This window comes from Halichoerus grypus, chromosome 12, assembly GCF_964656455.1.
Source record: "Halichoerus grypus chromosome 12, mHalGry1.hap1.1, whole genome shotgun sequence".
Lineage (NCBI taxonomy): Eukaryota > Metazoa > Chordata > Mammalia > Carnivora > Phocidae > Halichoerus > Halichoerus grypus.
This window is the reverse complement of record NC_135723.1, coordinates 55,714,313-55,730,884: the sequence shown is the minus strand read 5'-3', so window position 1 is coordinate 55,730,884 and position 16,572 is coordinate 55,714,313. Positions and strand designations below refer to the sequence as shown.

At 39.9% G+C, this 16,572-nt stretch overlaps 1 protein-coding gene across 4 annotated transcripts in view; it reads right to left on the bottom strand.

Moving 5' to 3' along the window:
• The window catches only part of CCDC126 (coiled-coil domain containing 126), a 115,844-nt gene that overhangs the window by 14,984 nt on the left and 84,288 nt on the right, over positions 1-16,572 (bottom strand). For all 4 annotated transcript variants that reach the window (XM_036112469.2, XM_036112467.2, XM_036112468.2 and 1 more), the window contains exon 2: positions 15,593-15,979. In XM_036112469.2, coding sequence (XP_035968362.1) covers positions 15,593-15,827 — 235 coding nt within the window. In that variant the 5' untranslated portion in view covers positions 15,828-15,979. The remainder of the gene's footprint in view (positions 1-15,592; positions 15,980-16,572) is intronic.

The following is a 16,572-nucleotide window of genomic DNA, read 5'->3' as shown; positions in this document are numbered from 1 at the left end:
GGAGGGAAAAAGCCTATACCGATAAAACACTAGTATTGCTACAGATTCAGGAACAGTATAGGAAACCATGCATCAACTGCAAAGTGTCCTCTTAACAGTCACTGTGAAGCTCAGAGCACATATCCCCAATTCATTGTTCTAGGCAAAACCCAGAATCCAAAAGAGATGTTACATGGGAAGAAACAAAATTACATCAGAGAAGACTAAGAACATTGAGAAAAAGACATAAAGCATTTAGAAATGAGTTTATGTTACAGATAAAGCACAAGTTACTGCTCAAAATTTACAGACAGTGATCTATAAAGCTGAACTGATCTGCCTATGACCTTTGCAACAGTAACAATCCACTGAAGACTAGCATTTAAAAAAAATTACGTTAGGGGTGCCTGGGTGGCTCAGTCAGTTAAGCATCTGCCTTGGGCTCAGGTCATGATCCTGGGGTCCTGGGATCAGGCCCCGAGTCCAGCTCCCTGCTCAGCAGAGACTCTGCATCTCCCTCTCCTTCTCCCTCTGCCCCTCCCCCAACTCGTGCTCACTCGCACTCTCTCTCTCAAATAAATAAAATCTTTTAAAAAAAGCTTATGCTTATTTTCCCAACCTGGAAAAACAGGTTAAATAGCTCAAGGGAAGACCGTTCAATAAATGTTTTTAATTGACTAGCTTTTTTGTATAGCAATGAGAAGCAAATGGTTTCTAGAGATGGCTAAAGGTTCAAGTACTCCAGAACTTGTAAAATTCTCATTTTATTGTAACTTACATTGCCATGTCAAATTAATGGAGCAAAAGATGGAATTCAAATAATCAATCTAGACTAACTGGCTACCTAATTTGGAAAAAAGAACCTGCCTCTTACTGCTTGCACCAGAAATTTCAACTACATTATACAGACATAAATGTAAGAACAAAAACAAAAACAAAAAAGCCCCACCATATTAGAGTGTAAGCTTTGGAGGAAAAATTTTAAGCATAAAACTATACAATAAAAATGATAGACTACAGGGCGCCTGGCTGGCTCAGTCGTTAAGCATCTGCCTTCAGCTCAGGTCATGATCCCAGGGTCCTGGGATCGGGCACCGCATCGGGCTCCCTGCTCAGCAGGAAGCCTGCTTCTCCCTCTCCCACTCCCCCTGCTTGTATCCCCTCTCTCACTTCTCTCTCTGTCAAATAAATAAAATCTTAAAAAAAAAAGATAGACTACATGAATTTTTAAAACAATATACCAAGTTATTAGGCAACTAAAACCAGAGGAAAACATTTGCAACATATAACAGCATTAATGTCTTTATAAAGAATCAGTCAATTAAGAAATTTCCCAGCAGAAAAATTGGCAAAGGATACAAACAATTCATTCACACTAACAAAAAATACAAATAGCCAACAAACAAAATCTTTTAACCTCTCCTATAAACAAAGAAATGCAAAAGCAAACAATTAGAGGTCATTTAAAAATTAAATAAAATTGGTATAGTGTGGAGAAACTGGCATTTTCACACTGGTGGGAAAGTGGTCATAGGAATGTATACCGGTGGGGCCATTCTGAAGGACAATCTCACAAATGTCTATTAAATTTAACATGCATATCCTTGACCAAAAAATTCCACTTCTAGGAAATCGACCCTCCGGAAACATTCACACAAACATGAAATACCCACACACTTATACTCACACATACATTTCACACCATACATACATACATTGCAGCATTGAATCAAACACAAAAAAGGTTAGCAACAAATTATCCATCATTACAAAATAAGTGGGCAGGGGTGGGGGTGGGAGGGGAAGGTTAAGGAATATTTATAAAATGAAACAATATTAAGTCATTGTAAAGGATATTTAGACCTATATGTAATAACATGGAAAGATATTCACAGTAATTAAGTGAAAACAGATAAGCTGCAAACTAGTATCCACAGTACAATTCCATTTTTGTTCAAAATCAAACAATGTGCTAGGTCATGCGTAGGCAAACTACAGCTGGTTGGCTGACTGTCTTGGTAAATAAAAGTTGTGCTGGAACACAGCCACGCTCATTTATTGAAATGGAGACCATATGACCCACAAATCTGAAAATATTTACTATTTAGCCCTTAAAGGAAAAGCCCCCAATATGGGCCAAATGAACCGACATTCTCTCTGCCCTACTTTTACTTATCGATGTTGTATATTTCTGCAATATTAGAATGTTTATAATAAACATATATTTATAATCAGAACGAAGTAAAGCAGTATTTCTGGGAATTGGTTAAATACCATGTGGGCATTAAATGATGTAGGTACATATTCACTGACATAGAAATATTTCCACCATATATTAAATTTTAAAATACAGTTTATCAAATACCATATGTAGATACCTCTGATGGTTGCTTTCAAAACCAAGTCGTTATGCGCAGCTGGGCAGCAGAGCACAGATGGCTGCTAACTTTTAAAATATCACAGTTATTTTGCTCAAGTAGAAGGAATTTATTTTCAAGCATTTCTCTTGTTCTAAAAGATTTGCTTCTCGTTCTTTTTTTTTTTTTTTTTTAAGATTTTATTTATTAATTTGACAGAGACACAGAGAGAGGGAACACAAGCAGGGGGAGTGGGAGAGGGAGAAGCAGGCTTCTCACCGAGCAGGGAGCCCCATGCGGGGCTCGATCCCAGGACCCTGGGATCATGACCTGAGCCGAAGGCAGACACTTAAGGACTGAGCCACCCAGGCGCCCCTTCTTCGTTATTTCTATCAGTGTCCTTAGACTAAGCAGAATGTAAAACAATGTAATTTCTGCATCTCTGTCTGCCACAAGTACCTCCATCTCGTGTATAGCAGCTCCTTCATCTCTAAGTCATCGAAATTTGATCCTCAAGAGCAAATGCAGGCTAACCCTCATCAATTCATAAGAACTGTCATAAAGGGGAGAAGAAAAATAGAAAGTGTCCAGGGTACTCCCAGATAAAGATGGTAAACTGAAAAAAGGCATTTAACCTCTGCTGACTCTGGATGAAAGAGGACTTCAACCACCTCCATTTTGACCTCAGTCTGTACTTTCTAATTGATTAAGTTCTTCTTTCCAGATTATCTCTTAACTCTGGCAAAAGATCTTGTGGACAAAGCATCCCATGATGGGAACCCAAATTACCCCCTCAAGTATAAGGACTGCCCTGAGCCAGCAAGACCCTGCATGATTGACCCCAAGACAATGATCAATTGAACCTTCACTGCCTACCTGCGCATACCCACCAACCTTTGTCCCACATTTTCTTTACATAAATCTGGAAGCATTTTCGGCACTTTGGATACAAGCTTAGGGACACTAGTCCACTGTCTCCCAGTGGTGGCCTCACTGAAATAAATTCCTTTCTTGTTTCACTACCGCTCATTGTCTCTGCCTCTGCATTTTGTCAGGGCAAGTGGCAGAACGTGGTCTGTTTCAGCCTCCCAGAGCCAGATGCTCTCACACCCCTGCATCTTGGCTACATGGATACTCCACCAAAACAGTAAGGGTGCTTGTAGCTCTCTTTTTCTTTCTTTCTTTTTTTAAGCATAAAACCACGAAGCCAAGGGGCTCCTGGGTGGCTCAGTTGTTAAGCGTCTGCCTTCAGCTCAGGTCATGATCCCAGGGTCCTGGGATCGAGCCCCACATCGGGCTCCCTGCTCCGCGGGAAGCCTGCTTCTCCCTCTCCCACTCCCCCTGCTTGTGCTCGCTCTCTCGCTGTGTCTCTATCAAATAAATAAATAAAATCTTTAAAAAAAAAAACCACAAAGCCAAAGATAACAGAAGACAAGACAATAGCAACACAACTCCAGAAACTGGAAAGCAGAGAGAGGAGTGTTAGCTGACTTAGCAGACCTGAAAATGTTGGATCTTAAAAGAGAAGAAAAACCAAGAAGCAATTCGATTACCTCCACAGAACTGTGGGGTTCTTAAAAGGCCCAGGGAATCGAGCCCCGCATCGGGCTCCCTGCTCAGCGGGAGGCCTGCTTCTCCCTCTCCCACTCCCCCTGCTTGTGTTCCCTCTCTTGCTGTGTCTCTCTCTCTCAAATAAATGAATAAAATCTTTAAAAAAAAGGCCCAGGGATTGTTATACTGGGTACCAATGAAAATAGGGGGTGGAGCACCTGGGTGGCTCAGTTGGTTAAGCATCCGACTCTTGATCTCACCTCAGGTCTCAATCTCAAGATCATGAGTTCAAGCCCCTCATTGGGCTCCACACTGGGCATGGAGCCTACTTTAAAAAAGAACAGAAAATAGAGGAAAAGAAAAGACTAAAATAGAAGAATTGGGTGAAAATTTATGTATGATGACATTTGATTCCTAAATTATCTAGAACACTCCCACACTGGGCAATAGTCCCTCACCCACTGCAGAAAATATGAGATGCATTTTCTGAAGCCAGTAAAACAGTTGAGGGCCTGGGTACAACACTGAAAACTCAAGGAGTAAATGAAAATTTACATTTACATTTCACTCACTCAGTGAAGCTGAGACTACCCCTCCCCCCGCCCCAGCCTTTTCCTATCATTCAGATCCTAGAACACTTGGAGGCCTACACTCTCCAGCAAGAGACTGGAAGTCCTTCTCTAGGGAATCTAATCAGCTCAAGAGGAAAGGCCTAGGGCGCCTGGGTGGCTCAGTTGGTTAAGCAACTGCCTTCGGCTCAGGTCATGATCCTGGAGTCCCAGGATCGAGTCCCGCATCGGGCTCCCTGCTCGGCGGGGAGTCTGCTTCTCCCTCTGACCCTCCTCCCTCTCATGCTCTCTGTCTCTCATTCTCTCTCTCTCAAATAAATAAATAAAATCTTTAAAAAAAAAAAAAAAAAAAAAAGAGGAAAGGCCTAAATACACTGTTATTTGGGATACCACAAAGAAATAGACACTGATATTATGTAAGAGAGTTCGGCAGGCCTTTGTCCCTAGTTCCTGGAAGGTAGCCTCTAAATGTTTAGAATTTCTTGAGTGATAAGAGTGTCTGTTGTTCACGGTGGGCCTGTGGGGCCCCACCTGATAGTTTATATTAACAAGGTGACTGAGACTAGAACCTTAGATAATTTGTGCTAATGACATGACTCAGGATCGGGGCTGGGCATGCCAGAAAGACCAAACTATGTGATTAGAGAGTCAGGACTTTTCAGTAATGTTAGATGAGAGAGAAGGGCTGGAAATCAAATTCAACCATCTGGCCAATAATCTAATCACACCTCTCTCCTCGCTCTGCACGCTCTCTCGCTCTCTCTCTCAAATAAATCAATCTTTATTTTTTTAAATTTATTTGAGAGAGAGCACAAGTCAGGGAGAGGGGCAGGGGGAGAAGGAGAAGCAGACTCCTAGCTGAGCAGGGAGCCTGATGTGGGACTCAATCCCAGGACCCTGGGATCATGACCTGAGCCAAAGGCAGATGCTAACCAACTGAGCCACTCAGGGGTCCCTAAATGAAATCCTTAAAAAAAAAAAGAAAAAAATCACACTTACACAATAAAACCCCAATAAAAATTCTGAACACGAAGTCCAGGTAAGCTTCCCTAATTAACAATACTCTTAATATGGTCACACCCTGGAGTAATGCAAACTGATTCCATGGAGAGAAAACAACAGAAACTTTGCATTTGGAATGCTCTCAGACCTTGCCCTGTGTGTCTCCCTATGGCTGGTTCTGATTTTCTTTTTGCTATAATAAAACTATAATAGTAAGTACAGTGCTTTCAGAGAGTTCTCTGAGGTGATCTAATTCATTAGTGAACCTCAGGGGGTAGTGTGAACACTCAAATTTGTAGTCAACTGGTCAGATCTAAGAGTGGTCTTGGGACATCCAAATTTGTGGCTAATGTGTAAAGTGAGGGCAGTATTGTGGAGGATTATGCCCTTAACCTGTGAAATCTGGCCTAACTCCAGGTAGTTGGTATCAGAAGTCATTACAAATATTAAGGATACTACCAAGGCAATGTCCCAGCCAGATCATCCTATAGTGAATACCACCCAACAACTCAACACTTTGCTTTTTGGTTTTTTTTTTAAGATTTTATTTATTTATTTGACAGAGAGAGACACAGCGAGAGAGGGAACACAAGCAGGGGGAGTGGGAGAGGGAGAAGCAGGCTTCCCAAGGAGCAGGGAGCCCGATGCGGAACTCGATCCCAGGACCCTGGGATCATGACCTGAGCCGAAGGCAGACGCTTAATGACTGAGCCACCCAGGTGCCCCAACTCAACACTTCCTATCAAACTTTTAGTGTGTCGGTCTTCAAAGAAGTTTAAGGGGTACCTGGCTTGCTCAGTAGGTGGAGTGTGGGACTCTTTTTTTTCTTCTTAAGATTTTATTTACTTGACACGGAGAGAGAGAGAGAGAACACAAAGCAGGAGAGAGGGGCAGAGGGAGAAGAAGAGCAAGAAGCAGACTCCCCAGTGAGCAGGAAGCCTGATGCAGAGCTCGATCCCAGGAACCTGGGATCACAAGAGCCGAAGGCAGACACTTAACCAACTGAGCCACCCAGGCACCCTGAATGTAGGACTCTTGATCTCAGGGTTGCGAGTTTGAACCCTGAGTTAGGTGTAGAGATTACTTTAAAAACACAAAATCTTGGGGCGCCTAGATGGCTCAGTTAGGCATCGAACTCTTGATTTCAGCTCAAGTCATGATCTCAGCATTGTGGGATCGAGCCCCGCAAAGGGCTCTGCGCTCAGCACAGAGTCTGCTTGTCCCTCTCCCTCCCACCCTCCCCTTCTTCCCCACTCTCCGCAAGAGCTTGCGCCCACACTCGCTTGAACTCTGTAAAATAAAAAAATAAATTATTTAAAATAATTAAAAATAAAAGTTTCAAAAGATTAAGGATCACCAGATATATTTGGATGAAACATAGAAACACTTCAGAAAACCTATCACTGATAACCTTTGAGACATAAAAAAGCTCTTAGAAATTTAACATATTAGAGAAAATGAAAAACTCCATAAAGAGTTGAAAATAAGTCGAGTAAATACCTCAAAAAATAAAGCAAAAAGACAAAGAGATAAAAACTAGGAGAGTCAATAAAGGAAAATTTGAGGACGAGTTCAGAGGCCCAAATACTGAAAAACAGAATTTCAATAAGAAAGGTTAAAGACAATGGTGAGGAAAAAAAATCAAATAATTTAGGATAAATATCCCAAAATCAAAGGACATAAGTCTCAGGATTTAAAGTACCCACTGAAGCTACCCTCTCCCCATCTCTAAAATCATGGCAGGCAGAACCCGGGACATTCCAAAGATTTTCATCTTCACTACTACCTAGAATAACTGGGGCTGGTGTCGCAACCCTGGGACCAGCCACTGATACACAGCTGTATTAAAATCAACAACTTTTTGGATGACAGGAACCAAATGTTCCCTAGGGTGCAGCAATACAACACTGCAATATCCTTTTCCAGCACAATTGATTTTGCTGACACAAAAGATAAAGCTCTGTGTTTTTCAAGCTGTGATCTGAAATAATTACCAATCAGGATCGACATAACAACACTCTTGTTTTATCTATGTTAGAATCACCTATAAATTCCCTTTACCAAGCAAGCAGTAAGGCAAGTATTTGTACCAATGTCGTTAAAGGATCAGGAATGCAGCACAAATTTTGATCCCAAACTTCAGAATCTTTTGAGTGATCTAGAAAGCAGGATTGGGTATAGTTCTATGAAAATCAGACACTAACTTATCAAAGTGAAACTTAGGAAGGTAACACATTAGGGGTGCCTGGGTGGCTCAGCCGGTTAAGCGTGTGCCTTCGGCTCAGGTCATGATCCCAGGGTCCAGGGCTCGAGCCCCACATCCAGCTCCCCGCTCAGCACGAAGAGTCTGCTTCTCCCTCTCCCTCTGCCTGCCACTCCCCCTGCTTGTGCTCTCTGTCTCTGTCAAATAAATAAAATCTTAAAAAAAAAAAAAGATAACATATTAAGTATTCTTACACAAACTAATGAGTTCCAGTTTTGGAAAGAATAAGCACATCATGTAAATAAACAGATTAGTGAAGAAAGAACCAGTTATTTTAAAAAATTATTTGAAACAAGCACAAGAGTTGTGATTCATAATTAGTTATATATCAGGCTTTTGATAAAAGTACTTTAGGATTCAATTTTCACTAGATTTAGCTCCATTTTAAATTCATGACTTGTTGAGGAGAGCCCAAGATGGAGGAGGAGTAAGAGACCTTAGTTTTGGCTGGTCCCAGGAATTCAGCTAGATAACCATCAAATCATTCTAAACACCTGTGAACTCAACTGGAGATCCAAGAATAGAATTGTTACAGTTCTACAAATAGAAAAGCAACCACTTTCTGCAAGGTCTCTTCTGATTTGTTTATGTATATTTCTCTGGGGTCGTTGTTGCCATTTTAGTATTTTATTCTCCCGTTCATCTATTCTTCTCCAGACAGAATGACAAGATGGAAAAACTCACCTCAAAAAAAGAGAACAAGAGGCAGTACTGACTGCCAGGGACCTAATCAGTATGGATATAAGTAAGATGTCAGAACTAGAGTTCAGAATAACGATTATAAAGACACTAGCTGGGCTTGAAAAAAAGCATAGACAACACTAGAGAGTCCCTTTCTGGAGAAATAAAAGAACTAAAATCCAATAAAGTCAAAATCAAAAAAGCTATTAATGAGATGCGATAAAAAATGGAGGCTCTAACTGCTAGAATAAATGAGGCAGAAGAGAGAATTAGTGATATAGAAGACAAAATGATGGAGAATAAAGACACTGAGAAAGAGATAAACAACTACTAGATCATGAGGGAAGAATTCAAGAGATAAACAATACCATAAAGCAAAACAATATTAGAATAATTGGGATCCCAGAAGAAGAGGGGGGAGGGCAGAAGGTATACTGGAGCAAATTATAGTGGAGAACGTCCCTAATCTGGGGAAGGAATCAGGCATTCAATTCCAGAAGGCACAGAGGAACCCCTCCTTCAAAATCAATAAAAATAGGTCAACACCTCAACATCTAATAGTGAAGCTTGCAAATCTCAGAGACAAGAGAAAATCCTAAAAGCATCTCGGGACAAGAGGTCCGTAACCTATAAGGACAGAAACGTTAGACTGGCAGCAGACCTATCCACAGAGACCTGGCAGGCCAGAAAGGACTGGCATGATATATTCGGGGTACTAAACGAGAAAAATATGCAGCCAAGAATACTTTACGCAGAATGGCTGTCATTCAAAATAGGAGGAGAGAGAAAAAACTTCCAGGACAAACAGACACTAAAAGAATTTTGTGATCAATAAACCAGCCATGCAATAAATATTAAAGGGGATCCTTTAAGTGAAGAGAGTGCAAAAGTAACATAGACCAGAAAGAACAGAGGCAATATAAAGTAACAGTCACTTTACAGGCAATACAATGGCACTAAATTCAGATCTTTCAATAGTTACTCTGAATATAAATGGGTTAAATACCCCAATCAAAAGACACAAGGTATCAGACTGGACAAAAAAGCAAGACCCATTGATATGCTGTCTGCAAGAGACTCATTTTAGACCCAAAGACACCTCCAGATTGAAAGTGAGGAGGCTGAATATCATTTCTCATGCTAATGGACATCAAAAGAAAGCTCGGGTGGTAATCCTTATATCAGACAAATTAGACTTTAAACCAAAGACTGTAATAAAAGATGAGGAAGGACACTATATCATACTTAAAGGGTCTATCCAACAAGAAGATCTAAGAATTGGGGTGCCCGGGTGGCTCAGATGGTTAAGCATCTGCCTTCGGCTAGGGTCATGATCCTAGGGTCCTGGGATTGAGCCCAACATAGGGCTCCTGGCTCAGTGGGGAGTCTGCTTCTCCCTCTCCCTCTGCCTCTCCCCCTGCTCATGCTCTATCTCTGTGTCTCAAATGAATAAATAAAATCTTTTTTAAAAAATTAAAAAAATAAAATATAAAAAAAAGAAGACATAAGAATTATAATTATTTATGCCCCTAACATGGGATGAGCCATTATATAAACCAATTAATAACAAAATTAAAGAAACACATTGATAATAATACAATAATAGTAGGGGACTTTAACACCCCACTCACTACAATGGACAGATCATCTAAGCTGAAGATCAACAAGGAAACAAGGGCTTTGAATGACACACTTGACCAGATGGACTTCACAGATATATACAAAGCTTTACATCCTAAAGCAACAGAATACACATTCTTCTCAAGGGCACATGGAACATTCTCCAGAATAGATCACATCCTGGGTCACAAATCCGGTCTCAATAGGTACCAAAAGATTGGGATCATTCATTCCCTGCATATTTTCAGACCATAATGCTTTGAAACTTGAACGCAATCACATGAAGAAATTTGAAAAGAACTCAAATACCTGGAGGTTAAAGAGCATCCTACTAAAGAATAAATGGGTCAACCAGAAAATTAAGGAAGAATTTAAAAAATCCATGGAAACAAGTGAAAATGAAAACACAACTGTTCAGAACCTTTGGGATGCAGCAATGGTAGTCCAAAGAGGGAAGAATATAGCAATACAAGCCTTTCTCAAGAAACAAGAAATACAACCTAACCTTACACCTAAAGGAGCTGTTGAAAGAACAGCAAATAAAGCCTAAACCCAGCAGGAGAAGAGAAATAATAAAGATCAGAGCAGAAATCAATGAAACAGAAACCAAAAGAAGAGTAGAAGAGGGGCTCCTGGGTGGCTCAGACGGTTAAGCATCTGCCTTCGGCTCAGGTCATGATCCCAGGGTCCTGGGATTGAGCCCCGCATCGGGCTCCCTGCTCAGCGAGGAGCCTGCTTCTCCCTCTCCCTCTGCTGCTTCCCCTGCTTGTACACTCTCTCTGTGTCAAAAATAAATAAAATCTTAAAAAAAAAAAAAAAAAGAAGAGTAGAACAGGTCAATGAAACTATGAGCTGCTTCTTTGAAAAAATTAATCAGATCAATAAACCCCTGGCCAGGATTATCAAAAAGAAAAGAGAAAGCACCCAAATAAATAAAATCATGAATGAAAGAGAACAACCAACACCAGAAGAAATACAAACAATTATAAGAACATATTATAAGCAACTATATGCCAACAAATTAGGCAATCTGGAAAAAGTGGATGCATTCCTAGAGACACATAAACTACCAAAACTGAAACAGTAAGAAACAGAAAACCTAAACAGACCCATAACCAGCAAAGAAATTGAAGCAGTAGTCAAAAATATCTAACAAACAAGAGTCCAGGGCCAGATGGCTTCCCAGGGGGATTCTACCAAACATTTAAAGAAGAATGAATACCTATTCTTCTGAAGCTGTTTCAAAAAATAGAAATGGAAGGAAAACTTCCAAACTCTTTTTATGAGGCCAGCATTACCTTGATCCTAAAACCACACAAAGACCCCATCAAAAAGGAGAATTACAGACCAATATCCCTGATGAACATGGATACAAAAATTCTCACCAAGATACTAGCCAATAGGATCCAACAGTACATTAAAAGGATTATTCACCACGACTGAGTGGAATTTATTTCTGGGCTGCAAGGTTGGTTCAACATCTGGAAATCAATGAATGTGATACACAACATAAATAAAAGAAAGGACAAGAACCATATGATCCTCTCAATAGATGCAGAAAAAGCATCTGACAAAGTACAGCATCCTTTCTTGATTAAAATTTTTCACAGTGTAGGGATAGAGGGAACATACATCAATATCATAAAAGCCATGTATGAAAAGCCCACAGCAAATATCATTCTCAATGGGGAAAAACTGAGAGCTTTTCCCCTAAGGTCAGGAACACGGTAGCAATGTTCACCATCACTGCCGTTCAACAAAGTACTAGAAGTCCTAGCCGCAGCAGTCAAACAACAAAAAGAAATAAAAGGCATCTGAATCTGCACAGAAGTCAAACTCTCACTCTTTGCAGATGACATGATACTCTATGTGGAAAACCCAAAAGACCACCCCAAAATTGCTAGAACTCATACAGAAATTCAGCAAAGTGGCAGGATATATAATCAATGGACAAAAATCAGTTGCATTTTTATACACTAACAATGAGACACAAGAAGGAGAAATTAAGGAGTCGATCCCATTTACAATTGTCCCAAAAACTATAAGATACCTAGGAATAAGAGGCAAAGGATCTGTACTCAGAAAACTATAGAACACTCATGAAATTGAGGAAGACACAAAGAAACGGGAAAACGTTCCATCCTCATAGATTGGAAGAACAAATATTGTTAAAATGTCTATGCTACCGGGACGCCTGGGTGGCTCAGTCGTTAAGCGTCTGCCTTCAGCTCAGGTCATGATCCCAGGATCCTGGGATCAAGCCCCGCATCGGGCTCCCTGCTCCGCGGGAAGCCTGCTTCTCCCTCTCCCACTCCCCCTGCTTGTGTTCCCTCTCTCGCTGTGTCTCTCTCTGTCAAATAAATAAATAAAAATAAAATAAAATAAAATAAAATAAAATAAAAATGTCTATGCTACCTAGAGCAATCTATACATTCAATGCAATCCCTATCAAAATACCATGAACTTTTTTCAAACAAATGGAACAAATAATCCTAAAATTTGTATGGAACCAGAAAAGACCCCGAATAGCCAAAGGAATGTTGAAAAAGAAAACCAAAGCTGGTGGCATCACAAACCTGGACTTCAAGCTATATTACAAAGCTGTAATCAGGGGCGCCTATATGGCTCAGTCAGTTAAGCATCTGCCTTTGGCTCAGGTCATGATCCCAGAGTCCTGGGATCAAGCCCAGCATGGGGGGGTGGAGTCCCCGCTCAGCGGGGAGTCTGCTTCTCCCTCTTCCTTTGCCCCTCCCCACAACTTGTGCATGCGCTCACTTGCTCTCTCTCTCTCTCCCCTCTCCCTCAATAAAATAAATAAAATCTTAAAAAAAAAAAAAAGCTGTAATCATCAATACAGTATAGTACTGGCACAAAAACAGACACATAGACCAACGGAACAGAACAGAGAACCCAGAAATGGACCCTCAACTCTATGGTCAAATAACCTTCAGCAAAGCAGGAAAGAATATCCAATGGAAAAAAAGACAGTCTCTTCAACAAATGGTGTTGGGAAAACTGGACAGCCACATGCAGAATGAAACTGGACCATTTTCTTACACCACACACAAAAATAGACTCAAAAAGGATGACAGACCTAAATGTGAGACAGGAATCCATCAAAATCCTAAAGAACACAGGCAGCAACCTCTGTGACCTTGGCATCAGCAACTTCTTGTTGCTTTAAAGATACATCTTCAAAGGCAAACGCAAGGGAAACAAAAGCAAAAATCAACTACTGGGACTTTCTCAAGATAAAAAGCTTTTGGACAGCAAAGGAAACAGTCGACAAAACCAAGACAACCAACAGAATGAGAGAAGATATTTGCAAATATCTTATCAGAAAAAAGGCTAGTAGCCAAAATCTATAAAGAACTTATCAAACTCAGCACCCAAAGAACAAATAATCCAATCAAGAAATGGGCTGAAGACACTGAACAGACATTTCTCCAAAGACATACAAATGGTAACTGGGTGATGGGCATTAAGGAGGGCACATCAGAGCATGATCATTATCCTGAGTCATGAATGTTACACCTCTTAGATATCATAGGTACTAGTAAAGAAATAGTTTTAAAATTGGGGGGAAAATAAAGTGCCCACTGAGGTCCCAGCATATGTATGAACGAAATCTATACCCAGGAACATCATTTTGAAAAACTTCAAAACAGTACTATGGGACAAAGATCTCACAAACTTCCAAAAAATAAGTCACATATAAAGAATAAAGAATCACAACAGCGTTAGATTCTCAAAAAGAACACTGGAAGCCAAGGAGGGGAAAAAAAAAAAAAAGACTTTAAAAATCTAACGAAAACTATTTACAAACTAGGATTCTATACTCAGTCAAATTATCAATTAAGCATGAGGGTAGGGGGAATAAAAAGATCTTTTCAGATATGCCAGGAGTCAAAACTTTGACCTCTCTTATACCTCTCTGAGGAAACGACAAGGATCTGTTCCCCTAAAATGTGGGAGTCACCAATAAAGAGGAAGCTACAGGATTCTAGGGGATGGGAGATCCAAAAGAAGAGAGGTAAAGGGAGTTCCAGGATGACTGTGGAGTAAGATCCCAAAGAATTCATCACTGCAAGCCTAGAGAAGAAATAGTCCAAACCAGAGCAGATCAGAAGGCTCTAGGAAAGATTTCAAGATAAAGAATGTGATGAAATAGCTAATGTGTCTGAATATACTGGGAGGAGACTTAAACTGTGGGGAGTTAGGGTAGAAAACTAGGCAAAGAAACAAAAAATCAGTATTTACTAATTCTAGAGGGGAAAATAAAGTTGTACATGAAAGGAAAAGTAATAGTGTACTATAAGGCTCAGTAATGAATACCATTAACACACTCATAACAACGCAAACACTGCATATTGTTCTAACAAAATTATATTGGGAAAATGGCAGGACTAGAAGGACGTGTATGTGAAATCAGCCTGGGGTGGGTGGGATGCAATTTTGGGTAAAAAAGAAAGCTGAACCCTCACCCTGCACAGTGGGAAGTTAACAGATAACTCCTATAATTGGAAAAATCAAGAAGCAGCTCATAGAGCATATTATTTAGAGATATGGAGGTAATCACCAAGTAAATCAGATTAAATAATTTTAAATGGCTGGCTTTAAGGAATGGGAAATTTAAGGACTGTTGGAGGTGGGAAGAACTGCCCTTTTTTATTATCAGACTCATAACACATTTTGATTCTTTAAATACATGTATAACTTAAAAAAAAACAAAACGCTGAAATAGAGAAAATGCCCACACACTCATATACGAAGTGTTCTACCTCTCCTTTCTCTCTTTTTTCTAAGTGTTGAAGGCAAGAGAGAACATGGCATGCATACAAAACTTAAAACACAGTAGGAAGGGGCGCCTGGGTGGCTCAGTTGGTTAAGCATCTGCCTTCGGCTCAGGGTCCTGGGATCGAGTCCTGTGTCAGGGTCCCTGCTCAGCGGGGAGTCTGCTTCTCCCTCTCCCTTTGCCCCTCCCCCCAACCCCACCCCCACTCATGCACGCTCTCTCTCTCTCAAATAAATAAAATCTAAAAAAGTAAAAAAACAAAAACAAACAAAACCACAGCAGGAACCCATGATGTGAAAGGGAGAATAGCAATAAACAATATTGGAGATAAAGGCAAATGCTGCTTCTTAGGAATTGATAGATGTTATATAATTGATGGTATACATTGGCACAATCAGATAAATGTAAATATGAACTAGGTATTATTATAATGCAATTATAATTGTGTATAAAAACGTCATTTGTTTAGAGATACGTATGGAAATATCTAGCAGTGAAATGTCACAATTTCTACAATTTAACTGGTCTTCAAAAATTAGACAAATTTTTTAACAATTTTTAACAATTGTTAAATCTAGGCAACAGATATATGGGTATTTATCACATTGTTTCTGTTTTTCAGTACATTTGAAATTTTTCACAATAAAAAGTCAAGAAAAATTTGCTTTGGAAAGACCTACACATGAAGTAACGAGCTGGATTTCCTTCCATAACTATCTTGAAATGGGGACAGGTTGAAGAGGAGAAAACCAGGACGAGTCTATGATTATCTTACCATATCCTGCCATAGAAGCGCCATTCTCAACATCCGAGTTCTTATTTTCCTCTGCTAGAGCTTTAACATATCTTTTGCTTAAGTCTAGTATTTGTTCACGTAACTTGACACTGCTTTGATGTCTTGGTTGTTGAAAAGTATAGTGCAGTAACATCAATCCCCAAATGAGTCCAAATACAAGCAACAGTAAACTCAATTTCTGGGACATGGTTTTTCTTGAGATTGTAAAAATCATTTCTGATGAAGTAAATACACTCCACTGAAGGGTGGTGACTAGATGTAAGCCACCAAGCAACCAAGACTTTTGAAAGAAAAAAGAAAAAAAATCTCCTCTAATACTGTATATTCTTCATCTTCAGCAAGGTTGCCTCCAACTCTCAATTAACTCTGTAAAATTGAGAAGAGAAAAGGGGATTAGTCTTAAGCTATACCATTAACAGACTAGACAATGACAAACTTAAGAGATTCTATAAATTGTTGTGATTTGAAACTGTATCATCTTCTTTGACAACTTTCTCTCCACCATGACTAAAGCTTCCAGGTTTCATTTACATTGCTCTTCAAAAATTTAAACCGGACATAAATGTCAATTAACTGAAATGCCACCATGGTCACAAAATTCTTTGAATGACTTCTTGTCATTAGTAACTAAAACTATGGACATATAGGGCGCCTGGGTGGCTCAGTTGGTTAAGCGACTGCCTTCGGCTCAGGTCATGATCCTGGAGACCCTGGATCGAGTCCCGCATCGGGCTCCCTGCTCGGCAGGGAGCCTGCTTCTCCCTCTGACCCTCCCCCCTCTCATGTGCTCTCTCTCTCTCATTCTCTCTGTCTCAAATAAATAAAATCTTTAAAAAAAATAAATAAATAAATAAATAAATAAAAAACCTATGGACATATAATAAGATTTATAGGAGACTATTCAAATACAGTTTTCCAAACTATATGTCTAAAACCTATTCCTCCTCTTCCTTTAAAAA